Below are 12755 nucleotides of genomic sequence, written 5' to 3' on the forward strand. Positions count from 1 at the left end.
CAGGGGAGAATGGGGCATATTGTACCCATTCCTGCAGACTTCTTCCAGACGGTTCCCCTTTGGTGTGTGTTTAAATAGAGCCGATGAGCTGCCAGGTCATGAATGAATATTGCAAAGTGACTTCAGTGGGCAGGTTTGTGTTGGATATTTCCAGTGTAAACTGCAGTGGTGTTCCAGAGGGGTGAGGGTGGGGCGAGGTGATGGTGGAAAAGCCAGGGAAAGAAAGTGGGGCATTCACAAGGTAGGATACTCACCTTCTGGGCCAAAGGGAGTGGCTGAGCTCAGAGTGACCAGGGGGCCTGATGCCCACTCGATGAGGACATCAAACCACACCATGAAGGCTGGGCAGAAGGCCCATTACCCTGGCTGGGGAAGTGGGACTGGCGACCCTGGAGGGCTCTAGTGCTGACCACAGGCAGGCTCAGCCTCTGGTCAAGCCACTTCTATGCTGAGCACAGCAGTCTGGCCGCAGGGTGGGGAGGGTCCTAGCCAGCCTTGGGATAGAAGAGGCCACAGGCAGCCAGGCTGGGGATGGGCATCTCAGAGACTGACTTCAGCCTCTTCCCCAACAAGCTGGGAGCTGATCTGCCCCTCGGCCTGCTGCAACGGGGCACCGGTGGTTGTCCCCTCTGGCCTTACTTTTCCTGTTAGTGGGGCTCAACTTTTAATGATTCGAATTAGTATGCCATGCTGGTGGTGGTGGTAGAGGTAGTAGTAGTAGTAATAGTAATAGGAGGAGGAGGAGGAGGAGGAGGAGTGATAGTGGTAGTAGTGGTGGTGGTGGCAGTGGGGGTAATGGTAGTAGTAGTAGTGATAGTGGTAGTAGTAGTAGTGGTAGTAGTGGTGGTGGCAGTGGTGGTGGTAGTGGTGGTGGTGGCGGTGGTGGTGGCGGCGGTAGTGGTAGTAGTAATAGTAGTAGTAGCAGTAGTAGTGGTAGTGGTGATAGTAGTAGTCGTAATGATGATGTTGCTGAGGCTGATGACGATGATGAACATCCAGGGAATTTCCTCACCTGGGAATTCCTTTTGATGATGAAATCACAGATTAAGTCATTAATATAATTATCATGACTATTATTATTATTATCACTATTATTGTTGTTATCACTATTACTAGTATTACTTGAGTTTGGAGAACTATTTCATCATTGTGAGCTCCTTGAAGGCAAGAACCCTGTTTCTGCTGCTCTTTATGCTGCTGGTGATTAGCACAGTGCCCGGCACACATTAGGTACTTAATAAATGCTTGTTGACCCCAGTAGTTTTCTGATGAAAAAAACTTCTGCTCAGTGAAAATCAACAATTAACTGTTTGGTGGCTTTTTAGTCTAAAAGAGCTACCAGCGGCACAGAGGTCAGGTGACTAGCCCAGGGTCACACAGCCAGTATGTGTAAGAGGTGGGACTTGAACCCAGGCCTTAAGGACTCCAAAGGCAACATTCTATAGTCTATACCACACTGCCTGTCATGGTCATCATCATTCTTTCAGAAATTGCAGCCATTTCCCTGCTCTTGAGTGAGGGAAAATCTTTCTCCATGTCTCTGTCTCTCTGTGTCTTACTCTGTGTGTGTGTGTGTGTGTCTCTTTCTCATTTTCTGGAGAACACCTGCCACACACCATGCCCGGTCCCTGGGGGCCTCTGACTCCCATCTGTTCTAATAGAGAGGTGGACAAGTTCTCAGTTCAGCAGTTGCTTTCAAGAGGACACTTTTGGGAAACTAAAAGGAAAAACAAGAGAGAGAAAGAAGGAGGGAGAGAGGGAGGAAGGAAGGAAGGAAGGAAGGAAGGAAGGAAGGAAGGAAGGAAGGAAGGAAGGAAGGAAGGGAGGGAGGTAGGAGGGAGGGAGGAGGAAAGAAATAAGAAAGAAAGAGAGAAAAAAGAGAAAGGAAGAAAGGAAGGAAAGAAGGAAGGAACACAGAGAGAAAAGGAGAGGAAGAAAAAGAAAGTTAGAAAGAAAGAAAAAAGAAAGAAGGAAAGAGAAAGAAAGAGAGAAAAGAGAAAGAAGGAAAGAAAGAAAAATAGAGGGAGAGAAAGAGTGGCAGTGAAAGTAAAAGAAAGGGGGAAGGAAAGAGAGAATGAAAAAGAAAGAAAGAAGAAGAAAGAGAAAGAAAGGGAGAAAAGAGAAAGGGAAAGAAGAAAGGGAGAGAAAGAAAGGAGAGAGAAAAAGGAGAAAAAAGAAAAGGAGAAAGAAGGAAAGCAAAAGAAAGGGAGAAAAAGAGAAAGAAGGGAAAAAGGGGAAAAGGGAAAGAAAAAAAGAAAGGGAGAAAGAAAAAGGGAAAGAAACAGAAAGAGAGAAAAAGATAAAGAAAGAGAGAGAGAGAGAGAGAGAGAGAGAGAGAGAGAGAGAGAGAGAGAGAGAGAAAAGAGAAAAATAAAGAAGGAAGGAAGGGAAGGGGAAGGAAGAAATAAAGGAAGAGATAGAAAAATAAAAGGAGAAAAAAGAAAGGGAGAAAGAAAGAAAAAGAAAAATAAAGGAAAAGAGAAGGGGAAAGAAAGAGAGGAAAAAAGAGATAGAAAAAGAAAGAGAGAAGAAAAAAAGCAGAAGGAAGGAAGGAGAGAGAGAGAGAGAGAGAAGAGAGAGAGAGAGAGAGAGAGAGAGAGAGAGAGAGGACAATGACAATAGCAGAGTTTGCTGAGATCCTAGACAGAAGAGCTGGGTGGGTGGATCCTTCCCACCTGTGTGGCCAAACAGATAAGACTTGGAGTTGAGAAGTCCTGGGTTTGAATCCCACCTTCCATCTTGGGGATCATAGATGGGCCAGCCACATTGTTTGAATACCAAACGTACATTTGCCTAAAAGACTATTTTACAGAGAACTCGCACAAGGCAAGCACTCACATGTAGGTCAGAAAAATTGATCCAAAGACACTCTTAAGGTCTCTCTGAAGAGCTTTGGAATGGATTGTGAGACAGGGGAGACACTGGCACGGGACAGCCCAGCATAGCATGCCCACCTCAGAGAAGGTGCTGTGCTCTAGGAGAAAAGCAAAACTGAAGTAGCTCCAAAGAAACCTGAGATACACAGATTTAGAGAAGCCACCCCAATTATTCACATGGACTCTCTGTGCCCAACCTGTGGTAGAGCCTTCTGAGCACACGTTGGTCTGATCGGCCACAGTTGGACTCGCTGTACCTTCACCCTGACATAGTGCTGTCATTTTGGTCCTCTTCAAGCATGAAGACAACCAACCGTTCCAGAATAGCTGGTGGCCCCTGTGACCCTGACAGTCAATGGGCATTTATTAAGCACCTATTGTGTATACTGCAGGCACCATCCTAACCTGAGAGCTACAAAGATGGGGATACAAAGAAAGGCAAAAATGTAGTCTTAGCAAGGAGCCTACAGTCTAAAGAAGCAGATAGACATTTGTGCATACAAGATACATCCAGTGGAAATCAATGGTGATCTCAGAGGAGAAGGAGAGGGACAAAGAAAGGCTGAGCTGAGCCTTCACCAGAGCCTCCACCTCATTGTCAGCCCTGTGTTTCCAAGCCTGTAGCCCCCACTCTGCTAAGTTCCTGACATTGCAGGGTCCCCCGAGCTCTCAGCCCATTTTCTAAAGCAGAGATGATTGACAGGCCACCAGCCCAATGACTGGCCTCCCCTACCTTGTCAGGGGACCTGTCCCACCTACTTCATTCGCAGAATCTCAGAGGCCAGTCAGGCCAGTCCTAACCCAAACATGTGTATGGTATACCAAATTCATTCATTCAACAAACATTTAAATACCTGCTTTGTGCTGTGAGGGACACTGGAGGGGATGCTAAAAAGGGGCCCACTCAAGAAAATGGTTTATAAGAACTATAGAATTAATTTTTTAAATTTAATTTGATTTTTTCCATTAACATGCATTTATTTTATTTTTAAAAAATATTTTTATTTCATTAAATGCTTCCCAATTACATGTAAAATTTAACATTCATTTTTTAAAATTTTGAGTTCCAAATTCTCTTCCACCCATAGAGACAGCAAGCAATATGTCAATTATACATGTGAAATCATGCAAATCATATTTCCATATTAGCTATCATGCATTTATTTTCAACCTTTCCCACTCCCCAACCCTAACTGAACAAAAAGAGGGAAAAGCAAAACCTTTTAAATAAATACATATAGTCAAGTAAAACAAATTCCTGGGCAGCTAGGTGGCTCAGTGGATAGAGCACTGGCCCTGGAGTCAGGAGGGCCTGAGTTCAAATCCATACTCAGACACTTGACCCTGGGCAAGTCACTTAACCCCATTGCCTAGCCAAAAAAAAAAAATCCATTCTTGGCCATGTCCCAAAGTCCATATCTCATTCTGCCCTGAGTCCATCCCCTCCCTGTCAGAAGGTGGACATTATGCATCATCCCCAGTCCTCTGGAATCAGAGCTGGCCAGGGTTGATCAGAGTTCTCATCTTTTTTACAGTGTTGATATTGTAGAAATTATTTTCCTGGTTCTTCTCACATCACGCTGCTTCGGTTCATACAAGTCTTCCCAGGTTTCTCTGAAACCAACCCCTTCATCATTTCTTTCTGTACAATAGTACTCCATCACCTTCATACCCCCTAACTTGTTCAGCCATTCCCCAGATGATGCCAGGCGTCCTCACCACAAAAATATAGCTCCTCTAAATATTTTTGAACATATGTGTCTTTCTTTGATTTCTTTTGGCCTAGACACTGGTACAAAGGTTATACACAATTGAATGGCTCTCGGGATGCAGTTCTGATGGCTCAATCCAGAATCACAGAATTTAGAGCTAGACAATACCTTAGAGGTTACCTTGCCCAAACTCCTCATTCTATAAATGAAGAAACTGATACTCATAGCATTTGCCCACCGTTATATTGCTAGTAATCAGGAGAAGCAGGATTCAGTATGGAAGAAAGAGCAGGAGGATCTTGGTTCAAATCCTGTCATTTGCCTAGGTGGCCTTGGGCAAGTCACTTACCTGGGTCTCAATTTCCTTATCTGTAAACTGAGGAAATCAGACTAGATGGTCTCTGAGGATCCTTCTAGTTCTTGTTCTGATCCTATGTATAACATTGTACAAGCAGATTAACTCCCCAGGTCTGTTTCCTTTTCTATAATAATTATTATTTAAACGATATTTTATTTTTTCCACAATTACATGTTAAAATAATTCTTAGCATTGGGTTTTTTTTTAAATTTTGAGTTTCAAATTCTATCCTTCCCTCCCTTCCTCCCCTCACTGCTCCCTGAGACGGCGAGCAATTCGACACAGGCCATACGTGTGCAATCGTGCAAAACATTTCTATGTTAGTCATTTTGTACAAGAACACGCAAAAAAAGTAAGAAAATAAGAAAGTGAAAAATCGTGTGCTTCAGTCATAATGAATAGCTAGCATTTATCTAGCACTTGGAGTTTTGTGTGTGTACATATGCTATCTGATTTCATTTTCACAACAACCCTGGGAGGTAGGTCCTCTTATTATCTTCATTTTATTGATGAAGAAATGGAGACAGAAAATAAATGACTTGCCCAGGGTCATGCTCTAATAAGTGTCTGAGGCTGGATTTGAACTCAGTACTTCCTAGCTCCAGGCCCAGAGCTCTATTCCCCACACCCCCAGTAAAATGGAGGGGTTAAACCAGACTCCCGAGGTCCTTCCCAGCTCTGTCCTAAGGGGTACGTGAGAACTGACTTCGAGTATTTGGAAAGCTGCCGCGTGGCGGAAGGATCGGACTCTGTTCCGCTTAGTGCTGGAAGGCAGAATTAGGGGCAAGGTTGAGAAGCGGCAGAAGGGGTGGGAAAAGGCAGTTAGGGGAAAGTAGGCACTGGAAGGGTGAGCAGGGGAGGGGGATTCTGGAGATGAGCACTTGAAGAAACAATTGACATGGCTGGGGGCAGGGTGCAACAGCTAAGGCAGGCTTGGCGGTAATGTAATACCAGTGATATGATTGAGAAATGCCCTTGACTCGGCTAACCCTTCATGCTCTCAGACCAGCAACCTCTCAGGGGCATGCTGTGAAGGCGCGCTCCTTCTGCGGATCCGAGGCCTGTTAGACCGTGACCGGAAGTGGCCTCAGAAACCTCATTTCCACACATGAAAAAACTGAGACTCGAACGAGAGATGAGGTGGCTTGTGCCGACGGGCGCCCAGTGAGTCTCAGGGACAGCATTAGAAGAGAGGCGCCTGGTCCCAGAGCCGGAGCTCAACCAGCCAAGTGCAGCCCCTCTCTTAAAAGAGGTTCAATTCCCAGGAGCCTGAGGCTGTTTCCAGCGACGGCTCCCAGGCTCGGGGATCTTTGGGGAAAATCCAGTGTGTTCAAACCCATGCCTCCCAGAGCATGATGGACAGAGGTTCCAGACGCAGTTGGTGGCATAGCTAGGAGACCGCTGGACCTGGAATCAGGAAAGGCCCGAGTCCGGGAGGAACGTTAGAATCTGATCCAACACTCTTATTTTATAGAGGATGGAAGTTCCCCAGAGAAGGGAAAGGACTTACCTGAGGTCACGACTTGTTAAGTGTCAGAACCAGAGCTGAAGCCCCAGTCTCCTGACTCATTTCCTTGCCTTGATTTCCCGTTCCCCTCCCTAGGTCATCATTAACCCCAACTACGAAGTGGCCGAGTCAGACTACAACAACAACGTCATGAAGTGCCGGACTCGCTATGACGGCCATCGAATCTGGATGTACAACTGTCACATCGGTGAGTCCAGAGGGCAGGCGGGGAGGCGAGGGGACGGAATCCGCGCCCGCTGGAGCTCCTGCCCCTGCTCCTCCTTGGCCCTGCTTCACCTCCAGCCCTCTCACTCTGGGAAGCCGGGTCTGCTTTCTCAGGAAGCCAATGGCATCGTGTCGATTTTGGTTGCCGGTTCGGGCCGGGGGCCAGCCTGCCTTTCTGGGATGGGGAAGGAAGCTGTGGACACCGGGCCTGGGCTGAGGCCGCATTTTCACGCCCAGCCTTGCCTGGCAGAAACAGGGCACACAAACTGACCCCAGAGCTTTTTAAAGGGCTGGGCAGAGGCCACCCAACTCAGTGCTCTCGTGACCACAAAATTGTAGGAGGTCAGTTTAACAACTAGTTTGTTGCATGTTGTCTGGCCGACTTGGTGGCCCTGTGTGTCAGGCTCACTTTCTGATCTGAACTGAGGAGTGGGGAGCTATTGCCCAACCAGCCTTCCTTTCTAGGGCTGATCCAATTCAATTAAACAAGCATTTATTAAACACTTACTGTCTGCCAACTGTACCTTTCTCCCTGCTGCTTCCTTCCCTACACTCTTCCTCTTTCAGGCACTCATGCAGTCTTTCCCTTAAGTACTCCTAAAGGATTTTTTTTGCGGGGGGAGAAGGGAAGGAATAAGCTTCCTCCTTCCCAAATCAACAATTTCTGTCTTCCTTTCCCCTTCTCTTCCCCTTCCCCCAACAGGTGGATCGTACAGTGAAGAAACGGAGACCAAATTTAATCACTTTGGAGGACTCACAAATAACCAGCTCCCCACTCAATGAAGAGTCAGCCTTGGAGCCCCTGGACCCCCTGCCCTAGGGCCTCACTGCACTGGTCTCCCTGGGACCTTCCCTAACCACTGCACAGCACAGCTCAGATGGATGCCCCATGCTTCCTCCCCTGACTCCCTGACAAAAGCTTTGGGCACCTGCGGTGCAGCCCAGAATGTGTCTTGGCCTGGTCTCATAGGCTCAAGACCTGGAAGGGACCTTACAGGTCTAGCCAGCCCCCTTATTTTACAAATGAAACACCTAAGGCCCAGGAGGCAGGATACTCTTGCCCAAGGTCACACAGCCCATGTTCTAACCCAGTTCTTGACACTAAATCATATTTCCTCCCACCCAAAACATATCTGATATTTGAACCCTTTTCTTCTCCTCTACCTGCCTTAGTATATGGGAGTTAGCAGGGCAATTACCACAGAGACAGGCAGTGTTGGTGGGTCAGGGAAGGCAAGGTGGTAGCCACCACGATGCAGCAGAAAATGGTCACCCTCCCCCTAGCGAGCTGATCCTGTCCCAGAACCCCAGGGGTGAAGCTGCCCACTCAGGATATAAACCCAGCTGGCCAAAGCAGGGAGGGGTGCTATGTAAGGAACTTGAGGTCTTGCTTTCCTGGAGACTTTGTGACTGCAGATGCTCGCTGCCTCTCTCTTCATCTGTTTTGTCAGATGGAGATCAGCAACCTCTTGGTATAGGCCTCTAGCTCCCCAGGAACATGGTTTGAAGCCCTATTTCAAGACCAAGACTGGTTCACCCTCCCCTTCCCCAGCAAGCTTCCCTTTGGTGGAAATCCATCAAGTGAGCAGGCAGCCTGCTTCCCATAAGCCCTTTCCAAAGTATCTTTTTAATCTCCAAGTCTCCTCGCTGCTACATCCCCAGATATCTCATGCTAGAGATTAGCAAAGCAATGCATACCTGTGTCTTCAGCTCCAAAATCAAGTCTGTGTGGACCTCCATTTGCAAATCACCATCCAGGACTGGGAAATTCCTTCCCCATTCAATCCACACAGCCCAGAGCTATGTATACTTTTCAGTAAACCCCTGGTGGTATGGTCACTGAAAAAGCTTGACCTCACCTTCAAGTCAGAGGCAGCCCACAGGGCTATGGCAGTGGTTGGGCTCCCTGAGAGTCCTCCAAAGTCTGGTTGACTTCACCCAGGCTAGTCTTCCAGGATCTGAATGTTTTCACCCAGGCTAGTCCTCCAGAGTCTGGTTGATTTCACCCAGGCTAGATCTCTACTCTGGTTGATTTCATCCAGGCTAGTCCTTAAAAGTTTAGCTGATGTCACTCAACACTAACTAGTCCTCCAGAGTCTAGCTGATTTCACCCAGGCTAGACCTCCAGTCTGGTTGATTTCACCCAGGCTAATCCTCCAGAGTCTGGTTGATTTCACCTAGGCTAATCCTCCAGAGTCTGGTTGATTTCACCCAGGCTAGACCTCCAGTCTGGTTGATTTCACCCAGGCTAATCCTCCAGAGTCTGGTTGATTTCACCTAGGCTAATCCTCCAGAGTCTGGTTGATTTCACCCAGGCTAGTCCTCTAGAGTCTGGTTGATTCCACCTAGCACTGGCTAGTCCTCCAAAGTCTAGCTGATTTCACCCAGCATGGATCTAGTGACCTCTCACTCCACTCAGTCTTCCATCTTTCCCACCACTCTCAGGTTCTACCTGTATATATTTCTGATCAGGGGACTGGGAGAGCATGTACTTTTTTTTTTATATTTTATTTTAAGGATACCAGTTTTACATTGTATTTGCATGTTACGTCCAAAACCAAATGTAATGATATTTAATGCAGGCATCTTGGCCCTTGGGAAGCACAGCCATACAGACGAAATTGAAGCCAAACCCACCTGTGTAAGCGCCATTGCCACCACCGTCACTACCACCACCATCATCATCCCTCTGGGCTGACCTGAATGACTGGTGCTATAAACAAATTCCTGGGTAGAAGGACACTCACCGGGTGCTGCAGGTCATCACAGACGTTTACATATACTTGAATCACAGGTGTTTGTTCCCAGAATAAAAGGTTACTATTATATGCAATGTGTGTGGTTCCATTAGGTGACGTATGTGACCATGTGCACCAGCCCTTCTTGTCTTTTCACAGAATCATAGAGTTGGCAGAAACCTCAGGGACCATCTGGTCCCATGAGAATCCTCCTACATCATGTTCAAGAAGTAATCATTCAGCCTTGGCTTTAAGGCCTCCAGGAAGGTTGAGCTTACCTGCCTGCCAAGCAAGCCCAGTATATTTTGAAAGAAACACAAAATGCCATTCACTCTCTAAGGGAACCCATGACATCAGGAACTTTGAGCCACAGTGTTCTCTTCCTGAAAATAAGTTTCCCTCCAGTTCTAAATCCTATGATCTTACGGCTTCTTTCCCCAGCATAGCGCTTAGCCTGCAGTAGGTCCTTCATACATTTGCTACATGAATGAATCTGAGAGCTTCAGGGGACCTGAGAGGCCTTCTAGTTCAATCCGTGCCTGAAAAATAATCCCCTTTGGAAGATCCCGGATCTGCCATGTGCTACCTCTGTAACCTTCCCTGGACTGCTCTGGGCCTCAGTTTCCTCATCTGCAAAATGAGGGAGTTGGATTAGGTGGCCTCTAGATCTAGGCTCCTATGTATGATGCTGAGTGATCCAGCCTTTGCCTGTGGCCCTCACATGAGGGGGATCCCATCACTGTCCGAAGTTCTTCCTGACATCGAGCCCAAACTGGCTTTTTTTTCCTACTTGCCCACATTGGGGCTGGTTCTGCCCTCTGGGGCCAAGCAGAACCAAAATTTCTCTATCTTCCCTATGACAGCCCTGGTGACAGATGAAGACAGCTCTCATGCTCCCATGCACTATGTGCTGGCTGCTGGGGACAGAGAGAGACATTAACTACCTCCACTCTCAAGGAGTTGACATTCTAATGGGGGAAACAAGGACATCTATAAATACATCCAGAATAGAAAAGGCATCTATGACCCCTCAGATGGGCTCTGAAGGATTAGGATCTATGCTTCTCTGCACAGTGCCTGGCACATAGTAGGTGCTTAATCAATGGTTACTGTTTGATCTGTTATTAAGACAGCTGGGCCCAGAACTAGTTGGCATTAAGCCAGCCACACCCTGTCTAGGACCCCTTTGTGACCACTGTTACCCAACAGAATGTCTCTGTGCAAACCTAACTGATTTTCTAGGACCTTAAACCCGTAACCTCTTCATCAGCTACACATACATGGATCTCACCAAACAAGAGAACCAGTTTTTGAGGAGTGATAAAAGTCCCACTGTCCCCTGCCCTCTTTCTTTTTTTTTTCTCTATTTTTCTTTTTATTTAGGCAATTGGGGTTAAGTGACTTGCCCAGGGTCACACAGCTAGTGTCAAGTGTTTGGTCTGAGGCCGGATTTGCACTCAGATCCTCCTGACTTCAGGGCCGGTGCTCTATCCACTGCACCACCCAGCTGCCCCTTGAGTCTCTATTTCAAGGGCTCGTTGTGGTGGTAGCATGCTACCAAAAAAACCACAGAGAGTATAAATATGGCATCCAGCCTGGGTGCTCTGAGATCCCTTCCCACTCTCAGTCCTACAGTCTTATGTATGACCCTTATGTACCGAGATGAGCCAGCCCCACAGTGAGTGCGTGAGATAACAGAGGATAGTCCCAAAGCATCCCTAGTCTATTTCAATGGATCAATGATGTCAACATTGGTGTCATCTACATCTTCCCTAAACCCTTTCCAGAGGATGGATCCATCACGCTGAAGGCTTTCAGTATTTCATGGGTACCAGGGAGGCAGTGTGATGCAATGGTGAGATGGGCCTGGCATCAGACACCACCCTGGGTGGTCAGACTCTGCCACTGACTCTCTGTGGGATCTTGGGCACCATCTCCCTGGACCTCAGTTTCCTCACCTGTAAAATAAGGGAGTCAGATTCCCAGCTCTAAGTCTGCAATCCCATTGGTCCTGCTGCTTTGGGCATGACCCGCCCATCTCCCTTTTCTTTAAATAATTTTAAATAATTTTTATTGATAAATAAATTAATAATTAATTTAAAATAATTTTGATTAATAAATTTAAATAATTTTCGTTACCTATATCTTCCCTCCCCTTCCCAGAATGCTACTGCCTATAAGAGAAAAAAAAATGGCATTAGCACAGTCTCTAATCTTCAAAGACACTAATAACCCTAGATTATACCAGGTTACAATACCAGGCCATCATGAGTCATTAAATAATCTTGTCTAAATGTGTATATTGAAGAACCACACAAGGTTAATATTCTGTGTTGTTCTTTGGAGACATCTAACCGTCACACTGAAAAGGCCTGACATTATATGCAGAGTTCCACACCTGTAGTCCTCCACCTCTGAAAAGGGGAAGGGGGGAGGGGCATCATTTCTTTTTTTCAATCTTGCAGGTCACAAGCTGGTCCTTAGGCCTACCCCTACCATAAGGTATCATGGGCAGTACATTGCCATCTACTTTCCCCTTCTAAGCATCACTCCATTGCCTGGCACATAGTGCATTCTTAATAAATGTTTAACTGACTGAGTTATTCAGAGTTTTGATTCTTTGGAGATGATGCTGCTCTATGATCCATGGCCATATGGCAAAGCAGGAGATTATTGACTTATGGAGCAGCTTGGGTCATTGAAAGAACTTTTAAAAAATTTTTAATATTTTTTTATTTTTTAGTGAGGCAATTGGGGTTAAGTAACCTGCCCAGAGTCACACAGCTAGTAAGTGTCAAGTGTTTGGTCTGAGGCCACATTTGAACTCAGGTCCTCCTGACTCCAGAGTCGGTGCTCTATCCACTGGGCCACCGACCTGCCTCTGAAAGAACTGTTTCTTAAGATGCCATGTGGAACTCTATCTACCACTGTACACGGTAGGACAGGATGAGAAAATTAGTAAGAGTTATCACCTGCCCAGATAAAACTAGCCACTTCACATCATAATATCATGGATGGACTTGGAATCAGGAATGCCTGGGTTAAAATCCTGCCTCAGACACTTCCTAGCTCAGACACCCTGAGCAGTTTATTTGACCCTGTGCTACAGTTTCCCTATCTGTGAATGGGATGCTGTCATGGGATTTATGATTTTCATATTAATTAACATATGGGTAATGATTATACTATTTGCATTTGTTGGAGCTCCCCTATTTTCTAGGTGATCCTGACCTGAGAGCTGAGATCACAGCCAACATGCTATACAGCAGAAAGTTACCAAATCCCCTGACATGCTAACAATCTCGCACTTGCAGCTGACAAGCGAACCTAACCAGGCAC

At 46.5% G+C, this 12755-nt stretch overlaps 1 protein-coding gene across 1 annotated transcript in view; it reads left to right on the top strand.

The window, feature by feature from the left end:
• LOXL2 (lysyl oxidase like 2) overlaps positions 1–9506 on the top strand; it is a 144482-nt gene extending 134976 nt beyond the window's left edge. Inside the window, exons 13-14 of the mRNA XM_021001120.2 lie at positions 6550–6661; positions 7382–9506. Coding sequence (XP_020856779.1) covers positions 6550–6661; positions 7382–7461 — 192 coding nt within the window. The 3' untranslated portion in view covers positions 7462–9506. The remainder of the gene's footprint in view (positions 1–6549; positions 6662–7381) is intronic.
• The last annotated feature ends 3249 nt before the right edge of the window (positions 9507–12755 follow it).

The sequence above is a fragment of the Phascolarctos cinereus genome, unplaced genomic scaffold (assembly GCF_003287225.1).
Source record: "Phascolarctos cinereus isolate Bilbo 61053 unplaced genomic scaffold, phaCin_HiC Scaffold_2;HRSCAF=192, whole genome shotgun sequence".
Classification (NCBI taxonomy): domain Eukaryota; kingdom Metazoa; phylum Chordata; class Mammalia; order Diprotodontia; family Phascolarctidae; genus Phascolarctos; species Phascolarctos cinereus.